The sequence below is a fragment of the Bison bison genome, unplaced genomic scaffold (assembly GCF_000754665.1).
Source record: "Bison bison bison isolate TAMUID 2011002044 unplaced genomic scaffold, Bison_UMD1.0 scf7180017864207, whole genome shotgun sequence".
In the NCBI taxonomy this organism is placed as follows: Eukaryota; Metazoa; Chordata; class Mammalia; order Artiodactyla; family Bovidae; genus Bison; species Bison bison.
The window spans coordinates 1,035,041-1,048,375 of NW_011494779.1; the positions used below are offsets into that span (position 1 = coordinate 1,035,041).

The 13,335-nt window shown below is 36.3% G+C and overlaps 1 protein-coding gene across 8 annotated transcripts in view; it reads right to left on the reverse strand.

Annotated features, from left to right (window-relative positions):
- MME (membrane metallo-endopeptidase) overlaps positions 1-13,335 on the reverse strand; it is a 119,800-nt gene that overhangs the window by 11,061 nt on the left and 95,404 nt on the right. For all 8 annotated transcript variants that reach the window (XM_010844740.1, XM_010844742.1, XM_010844743.1 and 5 more), the window contains exons 18-22: positions 10,103-10,222; positions 8,500-8,633; positions 8,312-8,377; positions 5,006-5,101; positions 4,585-4,661 (exon numbers count right to left, since the gene is read on the reverse strand). In XM_010844740.1, coding sequence (XP_010843042.1) covers positions 4,585-4,661; positions 5,006-5,101; positions 8,312-8,377; positions 8,500-8,633; positions 10,103-10,222 — 493 coding nt within the window. The remainder of the gene's footprint in view (positions 1-4,584; positions 4,662-5,005; positions 5,102-8,311; positions 8,378-8,499; positions 8,634-10,102; positions 10,223-13,335) is intronic.

Here is a 13,335-nt window from a genome sequence, read left to right on the forward strand (position 1 = left end):
GGGTCATGTATGGATGTAAGAGTTGGACTGTGAAGAAAGCTGAGCACAAAAGAATTGATGCTTTTGAACTGTGGTGTTGGAGGAGAGTCTTGAGAGTCCCTTGGACTGCAAGGAGATCCAACCAGTCCATCCTGAAGGAGATCAGCCCTGGGTGTTCATTGGAAGGACTGATGCTGAAGCTAAAACTCCAATACTTTGGCCACCTGATGCAAAGAGCTGACTCATTTGTAAAGACCCTGATGCTGGGAAAGATTGTGGGCAGTAGGAGAAGGGGACGACAGAAGATGAGATGGTTGGACGGCATCACTGACTCAATGGACATGAGTTTGGGTAAAGTTGGGAGTTGGTGATGGACAAGGAGGCCTGGGGTGCTGCAGTCCATGGGGTCGCAAAGAGTTGTACACGACTGAGCGACTGAACTACTACTACTAGGATCTGTAAAATATACTTTATTCTGACTGGTGGATGATCTCAAGCAATCTAAGTATCTAGATTAGCACCCATACTATTTAGGAAGCAGACATGGGTATCATTTTTGTCTATTTGGATTTACTTTAAAAATGATCAGACCTTTATATCTTATACAGAAATATTATATCTGAATAACCTTAGAAACACATTTATAGATTGTATAATAAATAGTATCATAGCAACCATTCCCTGAAGTGACTGTAGAGAGCTAACAAAAACTAGATTTCCAAATGAAGTCATTTAAATTTCCAGAATATCAGGAGGAAAGGTTTTTAAATACTAAAGTTTAAAGTACATAAGACTTTAGTTAGGAGGAATAAAACAATTATAGCCTAAACCTAGTGTTGTGTGTGAGCTTCCCAGGCGGCTCAGTGGTAAAGAATCCATCTTAAATGCAAGAGATGCAGATTCAATCCCTGCGTATGAAATGGCAACTGGGTCCAGTATTCTTGCCTGGAAAATCCCACGGACATCGGATTCTGGCGGGCTACATTTCATGGGGTTGCGAAAACTCAAACATGACAAAGCAACTGAGTGCACACACACACACACACACACACAATGTGCTTCTATAGATTCAACTTAAACCAACTATACTTGGCCTTATACTTTTGATAGTGTGGTTATTTAAGTATAAAGTTACAAAATCTCCCTTCATTTCAGGTATATTTCTACAGAAACCACTATGCACAGTTTTTCAATAGCAACTCAGTGTCTATTGGTTTTTAAGGTTCTTTTAAAAAAAATGTATTTTACTTTGTACAGCCAGGAAGCAGCCTGTTTCCAAAACTAAATATGACCTCAACCTTTTGCTGAGGAAATCCCTTTACCTCCAGAGAAAATAATAATTTTCCTGGAAAAAAGGTTGGCATTCCATTTACTCTTTTATAAAAAAATCAACACATACTTCTCTTATTATGAATGAAAAATAGTCAAAGAGGCATCTTTTGGGCCAGAACAAAGAAAACAAAAGTTACAAATAATTTTACATATTTATAACAAAATACTATTTTCAGTTTAAAATTGGGAGTGGAAAAAAATTCCTTGTTTACCTATATGATCACTTACTGGTGATCAGTTATTGACATTTTGAACTATGAAGACATAAGAAATGAGAGAAAAAAACCCAAAAAACCCTTGACTGTCAGCTATTTAGGGAATGACTGCAAAATCCATATGCTTTATTCATAGGAACTCTTATTCTGTTCACATTTCTCTCACATAAAAGTAATTCAGGCACTAATTTTCAAGCACATACATGTAATAGAGATTTCATATACATTAACATTAGCCCCCCCAAGCAACTCTTATTATAATTTACTTCTCGTTTTATATTCAAGAAATTGAGACCCAGATGATTAAGAAACAGCTCATAAATGGCAGAGCCCTGAATGGAACTCAACACTTTTCTTAATTCAAGGTTTGCATTCATTTTCTACCATAAACTGTAGGATATGTTTTTTGAGCCAATAGGAATGGACAAATGGGATGGCTGAAGGCAGGCAATTTCATAATAAGAAAAAAAAAATACTAGGGAAGAGACAACAGGTAGAAAAATCCTAATAAAAAACCTTAACTGAAAAGTAAATAAAATCACCATAATGGCTCTATAGTGTAGGAATTACTCCACATGCTACAGCCTCTGAGGCCGTCTCTAACCTAATAAACAGTGAAACCATAAGTATTACTCATAACAAAAATCTATATCATCAAAAAAGAAAGCTGAGGTTTTCTTCAGGATGCTGTGTTAATAAGGCAGGAAGTTGGAAAATTTATTTTAAACACAGAAATTTTAATCCACTGGTTAAAATAAAAATGGTAATACTCAAGAGATAAACATTAGCTGTCAAAATATTAATATGCTACCCCTTGTTCTTTGAGGATGCTGTACATACAAAGTACTGGATAAAATTACTTAAATTAACCTGGGCATTTTATGGATATATGCTTTGGTTCATGATGCTCTATAGGGCAGAGCTTTGACAGATTAGTTATGGTCATTTGTGTGAGCTTATAAATACTCTGTTATCCCCAGATTTTTAGACCTTAACTTCTAAAGACTTCAGTAAGGAAAAAGACAACTTTAAAAAATTAAAGCTATTGAATCACTGTTTTGGAGCAGGAATTAACATGGTATTGTAGGTCAATTATACTCAATGCATGATACAGGATGCTTGGGGCTGGTGCACTGGGATGACCCAGAGGGATGGGATGGGGAGGGAAGTGGTAGGGGGGTTCAGTGGGGAACACATGTACACCCGTGGCGGATTCATGTTGACGGATGGCAAAACCAATACAATATTATAAAGTAATTAGCCTCCAATTAAAATAAATAAATTTATATTAAAAAATAAAATAAAGAAACACAGAGGAAAATCTATCAGATTTGTGGTTATCAGGGGGAGGGGAATTGGATGAAGGTAGTTGAAAGGTACAAACTTCCGGTTATAAAAGAAATAAATACTAGGGATGCAATGCACAACATGACAGATAAAATTAACACTGCTGTATGTTACACATGACAGTTAAGAGTGTAAGATGGAAGAGTTCTCATCATAAGGAAAAAGTATTTTTTAGTTTAATTTTGTATATATTTGAGACAATAGTTCAATAAAGTTATTAATGTTATGGTAATCACTTCATGATGTATGCAATTTGAACCATTATGCTATACATCTGAAACTTATACCGTGGTGTATGTTAATTATATCTTAATAAAACTGGAAGTAAAATTTTTAAAATTAAAAAAAAAAAAAAAAAACACCTAAAAATTACAAAACCATAATGAGAATTGGTCCAGGGATTATGCTGCTCATGCCTCAGACAGTACAGGATCTGCCTGCAATGCAAGAGACCAGGGTTCGATCCCTGGGTTGAGAAGATCCCCTGGAGAAGAGAATGGCTTCTCACTCCAGTATTCTTGCCTGGAGAATTCTATGAACAGAGGAGCCTGGCGGGCTGCAGTCTGCGGGGTTGCAAAGAGTTGGATGTAACTAAGTGACTAGCACTTCACTTTTTTATCTAAAAAAGAACTTAATTTGTACATCTTAGCAAGGATAAATTTAGTTTGCACTATACATATAATAGGCATACAATAATCAATTGTTGAATGAATGAATTTGAAAAAACTGTTAAGGCAAATACTAAGTGGTGATGATGCTACAAGAATAAGATGAGTAAATTCTTTAATTTTAAATATGCTTTTTTATTATTTCACAATTGAATGTGTATTTTTCTCAGGAATGAATGATCTGGGTAGTATGTTTGTGTTTGTTTTAGGAGAAGCTTTTAAAATTAGCCCATTAGTTTCCTTTTGTTCTCAAACTGTTTCCCAATAAGCCTACAGAAATTTTAATTTGTTTCTCATACATTCATGCCTGAGAGGTGCTGCTGCTGATCAGCAAATCAGTGATGAAGAGTTTAGAACCTGAGGAAGGGGTAGGAATTAGGAACTCGGCCCTAAAACAGACACACAGGGACTTAAATTTAACATTCAAATGATAGCTGGTTGATCTTCTTTCAATCTGGTGTTCTCTTAGATTTTCTGAATTGGGAAGGACTTTAGATACCTTATAATTCAACCTTCTACTCTGCACAGAGTAGAATTTTCCTCCAGCATCCCTGCCAGGCTATTCTCTGACCTCTGCTTCATCATACTCTTTCCTGGAGTTTTGGGAACAACTTTACTCCACGTTGGGACCTTTTAATTACTAGAAAATTTTCCTCTGTGTTGAATGGAAATCTTTTTGGAACAGCTACTCACTGGTTCTAGGCCTTTGCCTTTTGTAGCCTTAGAAATGTCTCTGCTAGCTTGAAATAGAGCCACTGTTCCGAGGTGACATCTTTGTTGGAATTCATTAACAACTGGGCCTAGGTTATATACAATCTGAAGATAAGAGCAGTCAAGGCTATGCTTGGGTAAACATGACATATATCTTGATGTGTTTGGTTAATTCTTTCTGAGACCCTCAAAAAACAAAACGAAAAAAATGAAAGGAAAAAGAAAAGCACTGGATTTCCAAATTGTACAGAATCAGAGTCAAAAACAACCCTCCAAATCTGAAATAATGGAGCCAATATTGGAGCACTTTGACCCTATTGATACCCACACACCTGAAATTGCCTGGACTGTGCACATCTGTTTTAATGGAGTTGAGAGCATACTCCGTCCTGTAGGTTCCACACCACACCTAGGGACAGAAATGGAGAAAGGAAAGCAGTATTCTCAGGTTGCATCAAGGATTATTTGTTTGGGCAGTTTGGAAGAAAAGCAAACTTCCTATTGCAGAAATTAAATAGAAGTTCTGCATTCCACAGCCAATTACTCTTCAAATAATGTTTAATAATAGGCAACCAGAAACACAGTTATCATTAATACGGTCTGACAGACTATTACACACAATGAAAGTCAGTCAATCAAATGCTCTGCCACAATCAATTAAAACAAGAAAACTCAGTATGCAATATCTAACTTAGTATGAAATTATAACTCAAAATGATTTTCATATCTATCAATCAAGAAAGATAACAATACCTGGGCAAAATTCAGGAAGAACAGTTGTCTGTGATTTAGGTCAAGTCCAGGAAGTAATTTTTCTTCACCATGCTTTTTAACATAGTTTTGATAGGCCTAGGCAGTTAACGAAATAGAAACATGATGTTTATAATTTTTAAATTTATACATAAACCTATTTGAAGATCATATGACCAAGTAATTAATATCAGAATCACCATAATAATACATTTAGTTATGGCAACCTTCAAGTATTTAATGGATTAGAAAGAAAACTAGAATTTATTTACAAATACTCTGAAAAGAATAAGATTAATGATTAACAGATGATAAAAGCCTAGCTAATGTCAGAAAATCAACAAATGTTAACTGAAAGGATGGATTTACATAAGTGATAAAAAACTTATCTAAATGTTGTTCTATAGATGAGTAAGTCTAGCTAGTTGGAAGAAAGAGTAGCCAAGAGAATCTGTAATTGCTATACTTGACTGGGTTATCACTCTCGGTAAAAAGAGATTCACAACAGATTTCATTTGAGAGATACTTGAGAAAAGTTAAGGGCGTCTCCTGAGATTCCTTAGAGGTTTAGCACCATATGATTCTAAGAATAAGGATGAGCAATTATTATGGCCCCTGAAGACAGGGCAAAATAAATTGAACCTCAGTCATCCTACGAAGGAGGAATTTAGATTACTGAATGTCAGGAAATGTCCTTAATTCTTAAGGATTTATAGACACTATTGGAAAATATAGTTTTCCGCTACAAAATATACTTAAGAATGGGATTGACAACAAATTTCTGAGATGTGTTAGCTTTAATTGAAAAAAAGAAAGGTGATAATTAGATACACAGAAGATATATTTCATTTCTTCTTGCTTGTCATCAACATAGATTTTCTGCATCTCTAATGTGCAAAGATGCTGGAGATATAGGAAAGACATGAACCTACTCCTCTGAGGGATTTCACAATCTACCAGGGAGTATTACAAGTCAAGACTTCATATATAATAATATATTTGCACAATTGTAATTTGCTTTGTTATTCTTAACCTGTACTTGTTCTACATGAGGATCTCCATGGAAGTACACTTAACTCAGACTTTGGCCGAATTTTTACAGCAGTGATTCTCAATCTGATTGTGTATTAGAATCACCAAGGACTATTAAAAGGGTCAATTCCTTCCACTTCCAGGCAAGATGGAGAGACTGAGACTGAATTTATCCTTCCACTGAAACAACCAAATAATAGACAAAATATATTAAACAATGGTTTGCATGACGCTAGACATCAGGCAAAATCTGATCTCTAGGAGATAGTAAACAAGAGGAGCCCTATGACTGCCCTAGCTTATAACTTGAGCACTATGGAACACAAAATAGAGCAGGAAACCCCAGTGGAGCCTGGTGGACTTTGCGAACGGGTGAGGAAAAGGCATTGAGAATTCAAGGACATCAAGGACAGGGTGAAGAGGAGAAAATGCAGAGAAAGAGACTCTCAGAAATCAAACATCCCCTCAGTATTCAGCTGAGTACCTGAGTATACATGTGGGCAAACTATCCAAGGCTACGGAAGGGACTGCAGAAAAGGATTCGAGATAAAATGTCTGGTACTCACACAATACAAGAATGGAAGACCTCTAGGTTCACACAGGGTGTTGCTCAGCAGTGAAGTACTATCCCTAGACTGAGCACTACCCCAGACATACCTAACACGATGTAAAAGCAAGATCTAAAAGGATCTAGCCATTTCTGAGGGATTTAACTGCACCCTAAAATAAAGCTCAAGAATATTAACAGGAGAACAAAAATTTTCTCCACCCAAAGATGTAAAATGTACAATATGTGGCATCGAGTTTAAAAAAAAAAAAAACAGATCAAATATTCAAAGAAGCAGTAATCGACCATCCCCCAGGACTTGACTGGGATTCATTCTTTAGGAAAATTTCCAGCCAGATTTATCTCCCAAGCCTCACACTTTGATCATTCGGGTCACTGCCAATTTACAGGCCTCACAAGTCACCTCTCCCACATTGTTCTGATCATTCCTTCTTCCTGACCCAACCACCAAGTCTCTTCTCCCCTCCAACCCAAACATCTCTATGGTGAACAAATAACACTACATCTTCATCTACTACAATGAACATTCCATCCATCTTATGTCAGTAGCCTGATTCTCTCCTGTGGACACCTTGTCCCGTGTCCTCTCACGTAGCCTCTTCCTTTTTCTCCCACATGTGGGCTATCTCAGGGTTGGGAAAACAACTCAAAATCATACTCACTCCATATTTACTTCCAAGATCATTATTCCCCAACTCTTTTGTGAAAAACTCTACTTTTTTTTGTACACATAGTATCCACTAGGCCATCTTTGGAGAAGGCAATGGCATCCCACTCCAATACTCTTGCCTGGAAAATCCCATGGATGGAGGAACCTAGTAGGCTGCAGTCCATGGGGTCGCGAAGAGTCGGACACAACTGAGCGACCTCCCTTTCACTTTTCACTTTCATGCATTGGAGGAGGAAATGGCAACCCACTCCACTGTTCTTGCCTGGAGAATCCCAGGGACGGGGGAGCCTGGTGGGCTGCCGTCTACAGGGTCACACGGAGTCGGACACAACTGAAGTGACTTAGCAGCAGCAGCAGGCCATCTTTAATCCTGGTTCAGATCATCAAATAATGGCATCTTTTATGAAGGGTTTGAAGCTGGATCTCTAGCACCAAGAATAGTGCCAAACACAGAGTGAAGGCCTCAGAAATTATTGTTGAATGCAAGCCTAAATGAGATTCTAAAGGATATTCCAACAATATACTCCTCTGCGTTTACGGTATGGACCATTACAAGGCTACTTGCAGGAACCATATCACTTCAATCCTTCACTTATCACTGTAATTGGACTGGTTTATGTTGATTATTATTCCCAAATACTGCTTCACCTGCTAAGAAACTGAGAGTCCTGTTCAGTACGTCAGTGAATGATTCTATAATAAATCTTTTTGTAGACTATCTTTCCTAAAAAACTATCTCAGAGATTATTTCTTAGGAAAATGTTGCCTCCTCTATGGAACTTGCATACTCCTCAATTCTGTCATTATAATATTCTGTTTCCTTTTCTCTTTCCTTTCTTTGAAGCTTAGAGAATGGTATCTAGCTCAAGCCTATCGACTGTATTGTCCCTTCTTATTAGCATATTTACAATCCCCTTTCTCCTGTGTATTTTCAATTTTCTATTGTTACATGTATCTTTTGCAAAAAGCTTTAAAATGAATGATTAAATGTCATCAATATCCACTCTAACCACTAAAATGGAAAGAAAATATTACTCACTCTGTATGCTTGGCCAATACCACCATTATCAGCAATGTTTTCTCCCAGTGTATTAATTCCATTGAGCTGTTTAAAAAAAAAAAACAAAAAACACTTAAAGATCCTTAACTATGTTTGGATTGTTAAGAAAACATCAGTAATTCACTTAAGGTTGAATACAACTTTTGAAGAGAATGCTGATGACATACATGCTGTCCATTTGCTAGGTCCCAGGAGAAGTTCCCATACTGGTACACCATGCACTGGGATAGGTCTTTAAAATTATTTGCAGACTGTTGAGTCCACCAGTCAACAAGGTCTCCATCCTTGTTAAAATTTCTGCCTGGAATATATATTTATCTAAGTAAAATGAGAACTCATTACATCAAGAGTTGCAATAAGATATCTTTAATTCAAAGTGCAAGGACTGAAATACCAAGCATGCAAGAGAACATTAACCTGGACAGATGAGTAGATAAACTGTTCTGCTTTCTCATCTAGGGTTGATAAAAACCAGACCATTTGGGCTCTCTATGCTGATATGCCCTAGTATTAATCCAGATTAATCCAATTTTACCCACTTGGTTGTTGATGTCTCAGCCAAGGCCACCAGATAAATACTCCTGAAATCATGACTTGTTTCTGTTGGATGATTTTTGCCTGAACCAAATCTGTTCACTTTGATGTTCTGAGATTTTTAAAGAGGTCAGTGTTTCACTATGGCATTCATTTCCTATCTCAAACCCTTCATTAGTAATTGTGGACTCATAGTTTTGCCCTACTTCAAGCATGAACAAAAAGTCACCTTTACTCTTGGGGCTTTCTTGCTGATCCTAACTACATTGATCTTTCTCCTTTTTGAGCTTCAGCAGTATTTATATACATTATAATTTTGACACTTGATTTTGTCATCTTTTAAACAGTTATCTACGATGTAGTGAATAAGGTAAGGGCTATAAAGACAGACTACCTGAACCCATATCCTCGTTCCACCAATTCCCAGTTTTGTAACTTTGACCAAGTCTTATGTGTCTCTATATTTTTCTGTTTGAAACGTGGAAATAGTATTAATATCTACTTGTGAAGATTGCTATATAGTTTAATTGAGTTAACAGACCCTTAGTATATCCCTCCTGTCTCCTTTTCTTCTTCTGAAGCTTTGAAGTTAGATTAAGGCTTAATTATTTTCTCTCTACTGTTTTTATTTTCTTTCCCATTGTGAACTGATCTTTGTTACAGCTTCAACTCCTACCTCTTTACATCTCTCATGTCTTTACTTCTATTCCTCTCAAATTTCATTGAAACTCGAAGTCTATGTTGCTGTTTGGGGCAGCATGTAAACATTTAATTTCCTACTGTTTGCAAGGCTGTGAACTAAGTAGTAGATGTGAGATGCAGTCAAAAAAAAAAGTCTCTGACCACAGGAAGTTTAAAAGTCCTGGGGGCACCTTACTTTCTGAGTTTACATCTAATTTTAAGACATGGACTCTACCCTCTAAAATTCTGGAGAGATAAGACATAATCATGAAATGAGAACAAACATTATCATTGGTGTTGACAAATATCAGTGTTTTCTCAATGTGGATATTGTTTTATTCTGTCAGAGTAAAAAGCACACGTTACTAAACCTCACTATTAGAAAATTCTGATCTTCTAAAGCAACAATTTAAAAGGAACATTAAAAGTGCAGTGATTGTTAGGCTAATGATACACTGATGAATAAATGTGTTTTATATCGATACATTATTATAACTCTTAATTAGGTTTACTAGGGTATATCTCAGGCAAATAAAAGCATCAGTTGTACTTTACCATTGTCATCGAAGCCATGGGTGATTTCGTGTCCTATGACCATGCCAATGCCCCCGTAGTTCAATGACTTAGGCTGCTGGGCACTGAAAAAGGGTGGCTGCAGAATGCCAGCTGGGAAGACTATAAGCAAAGAAGATGGTTAAAGATTGCTTGTAGTTTTTTTTCTGTAATGACAGGCATTGGATTGGCTGTTTGCCTGCTAAGCTGCTTTCCAGTATGTCAGTTTCACTTAATTGTATACAAAAATCTGTGACAGAAACAAATGCAGGTCATCTATTGGTTTTTTAAAAAAAAAGGATATTAAGATGCTGTTATTTCTTTATATTTTATTTTATTTATTTTGGGTGCACTGCCAAGGCAAGCGGGATCTTAGTTCCCTAACCAGGGATCGAACCCATGCTCCCTGTAGTGAAAGAGCAGATTCTTAACCACTGGGCCACCAGGGAAGTCCCCAGGTCATCATTTATTGTTGATGACAGTAAAGAGTTTATCCCAGAATGCATCATATCTGTGATTTATAATTACAAATGACTGTATAACATCCGTTAAGATTGTTTTCATGCTATAAGGAATTTAGAGCAAGGGAAAATTATCATCTCATTCAGAAGGTCTTTCCACTGCAAATATTTGGGAGAAACAGTTAATAACAGAAGTATTGTTTTTACCATGTCTAACAGTTTATCCATCTACAATAGCTTAGTAAATAAACAGAGACAATCAAAAGTACCCCCTAATCACATAACTTTTTTAAATTTTCATCAAGGCATGTGACTATTTATTTATTTATGGTTGTTTAGTCCTTCGTTTTTCATGTCTTCCTCAAAGCACCTCAAGTATTAGCTCTTTGAGAGCATAGATTTGTTTGCACATACATGTATTTGTTTATTTGTTTTTGAGTCCATTTGAATTTTTAATTATCTCTAGCACTTTAAATTGGATAGTGCCTGGAGCATAACAGGTACTCAGGAAATGTGCTGAATAAATCAATAACTGATGAATGAATGAGTGAATTTTGTACAGTGTCCTAAAGACTTGTAAGTAAATGAATTGTGATTTTTATATCTACCCTGACATCTGTCTTAACTAGCTAATTTTCTATACTTAGACATTTCATACTGTTTAAATTTCATGTGTCACACATCAAACTCCTCATTTCCCTTCTAAACCATCTGAGTTTATTATTTCTGCTAATAGCATGTGAAGAGTCTCAATCACCCAAAGTGAACATTTTTCTGTTTATCTTTCATGTTTCCTTTCTTTCTACAAAGTCCTTATATGATCTAGTATGGAAAACATCAGGTCCTGTGCCTTCTTTCCAGAAGCATTTCTTCTGTTTATCTCCTCCTATCAGTCCTACTGGCCACCTTCTGAGTTCATGCTCTCATTTCTTACCTGAAGAATTACTTAATTTCCTAATTGGCTTTCTTAGATCTTCTTACTTCCAGTCTCCCCCAACTTCATTCTATCCTAAATCTACTCTATCCTGCCTGCCAATTAAAGTGCCACTGTGGTCATTATCACTATCCTGCTAAAACACCTTGGATGGCTTATCATTGTTTCCTAACTAAAGACAGCATATTCTTCCTGGCCTTTGTCTCTATGGTGTTCTACTTCTCCACCTCCCCTATGCCCTTCCCTTCCCTCATAACATTCATAGTTTTGAGATTTTATCTTTCACATTGTAAAATTCTAGTATCCACTGAAGTATTATGTTCTGTAAGCAAAAATAAAAAATCATTAGTATCAACATCTGCTACATGTAAAGGCCTGGGCTATTGCTGCATGGAACATTAACAGCACAAAACAAAGGTGCTTATTTTAAGAAATATAAGACCTAGTTAATACAGAGTAGCAAACGTTGTTTTGTGTCATTCAGCTGGTGTGTGAGTATGACCTTAACTTGTAAGTGTTTCAGGGATAAATACGAGCTATTTACAGAGGAGACTTTAAAATATACACTGGGCAATTTAAGTGCTCGTTAGATCTTTAAAAAATATCTGGAAAGTTGTCTTAACAATCAAAATGACTAAGTTAAAAAAAACACACAAAATTTTTGTCCTTGGAGAATTCTGATGAACATTATATGTCACGTGTAGCTGCCTGAGCTATCAACGGTGCCAAGAAATTATTTTTAGCTTGAAGTATAAAAATTATGTGCAGTACTTTATTAACTTAAAGTGAGGACTATCTCCCACACTATGTACTTTGATTAAAATCCATCCATTATATAAAATGCTCTTATGAAACACACTATTAAGACTAAACATTAACTATAAAGATCCTGCTGCTTTAATTATACCCTGATATACATTTTTCAGGCAAGTGATAAGATTTTTATGGCTCATATTAAATACTAGTCTTCAAGTTCAACTTTGCAAATCACGATTTCTCCTTTTACTCCGTCAGCTAAATATTTATGAGGATTTTACTGATTAGTCTTATCGTTGTTACTAGTAGACATCACAACTGTTGGTAATTACCAACTGCTTAGTTGTGCATTTTTTATGTTCATGACTGTCAACAAGTTGGTTAGTTAAATACACCATTGTTCCATGAAACAAAAGACAGTGTTTCTCCTCACGCCTATCCCCTCACTTCCCTGGTTTATTTTGTTAAGGCTGCAAGCAACTCAATTTTAGAATCTTTGATATAAAGCTCAAGAGTGCAATCAGATAAAATCAATTTTGGTGGAAAAGTTAAACATTGTTTTTATATTAAATGAAATAGCAACCTGTTTGGAAAAATTTACTCTTAATTCTCAAGTCTGAAAATAAGAATCCTAATGACACCACTCTTATGGCAGAAAGTGAAGAGGAACTAAAGAGCTTCTTGTTGAAAGTGAAAGAGGAGAGTGAAAAAGTTGGCTTAAAGCTCAACATTCAGAAAACGAAGATCATGGCATCTGGTCCCACCACTTCAGGGGAAATAGATGGGGAAACAGTGGAAACAGTGTCAGACTTTATTTTTGGGGGGCTCCAAAATCACTGCAGATGGTGATTACAGCCATGAAATTAAAAAAGACACTCCTTGGAAGGAAAGTTATGACCAACCTAGATAGCATATTCAAAAGCAGAGACATTACTTTGCCAACAAAGGTTCGTCTAGTCAAGGCTATGGTTTTTCCAGTAGTCATGTATGGATGTGAGAGTTGGGCTGTGAAGAAAGCTGAGCACCAAAGAATTGATGCTTTTGAACTGTGGTGTTGGAGAAGACTCTCGAGAGTCCCTTGGACC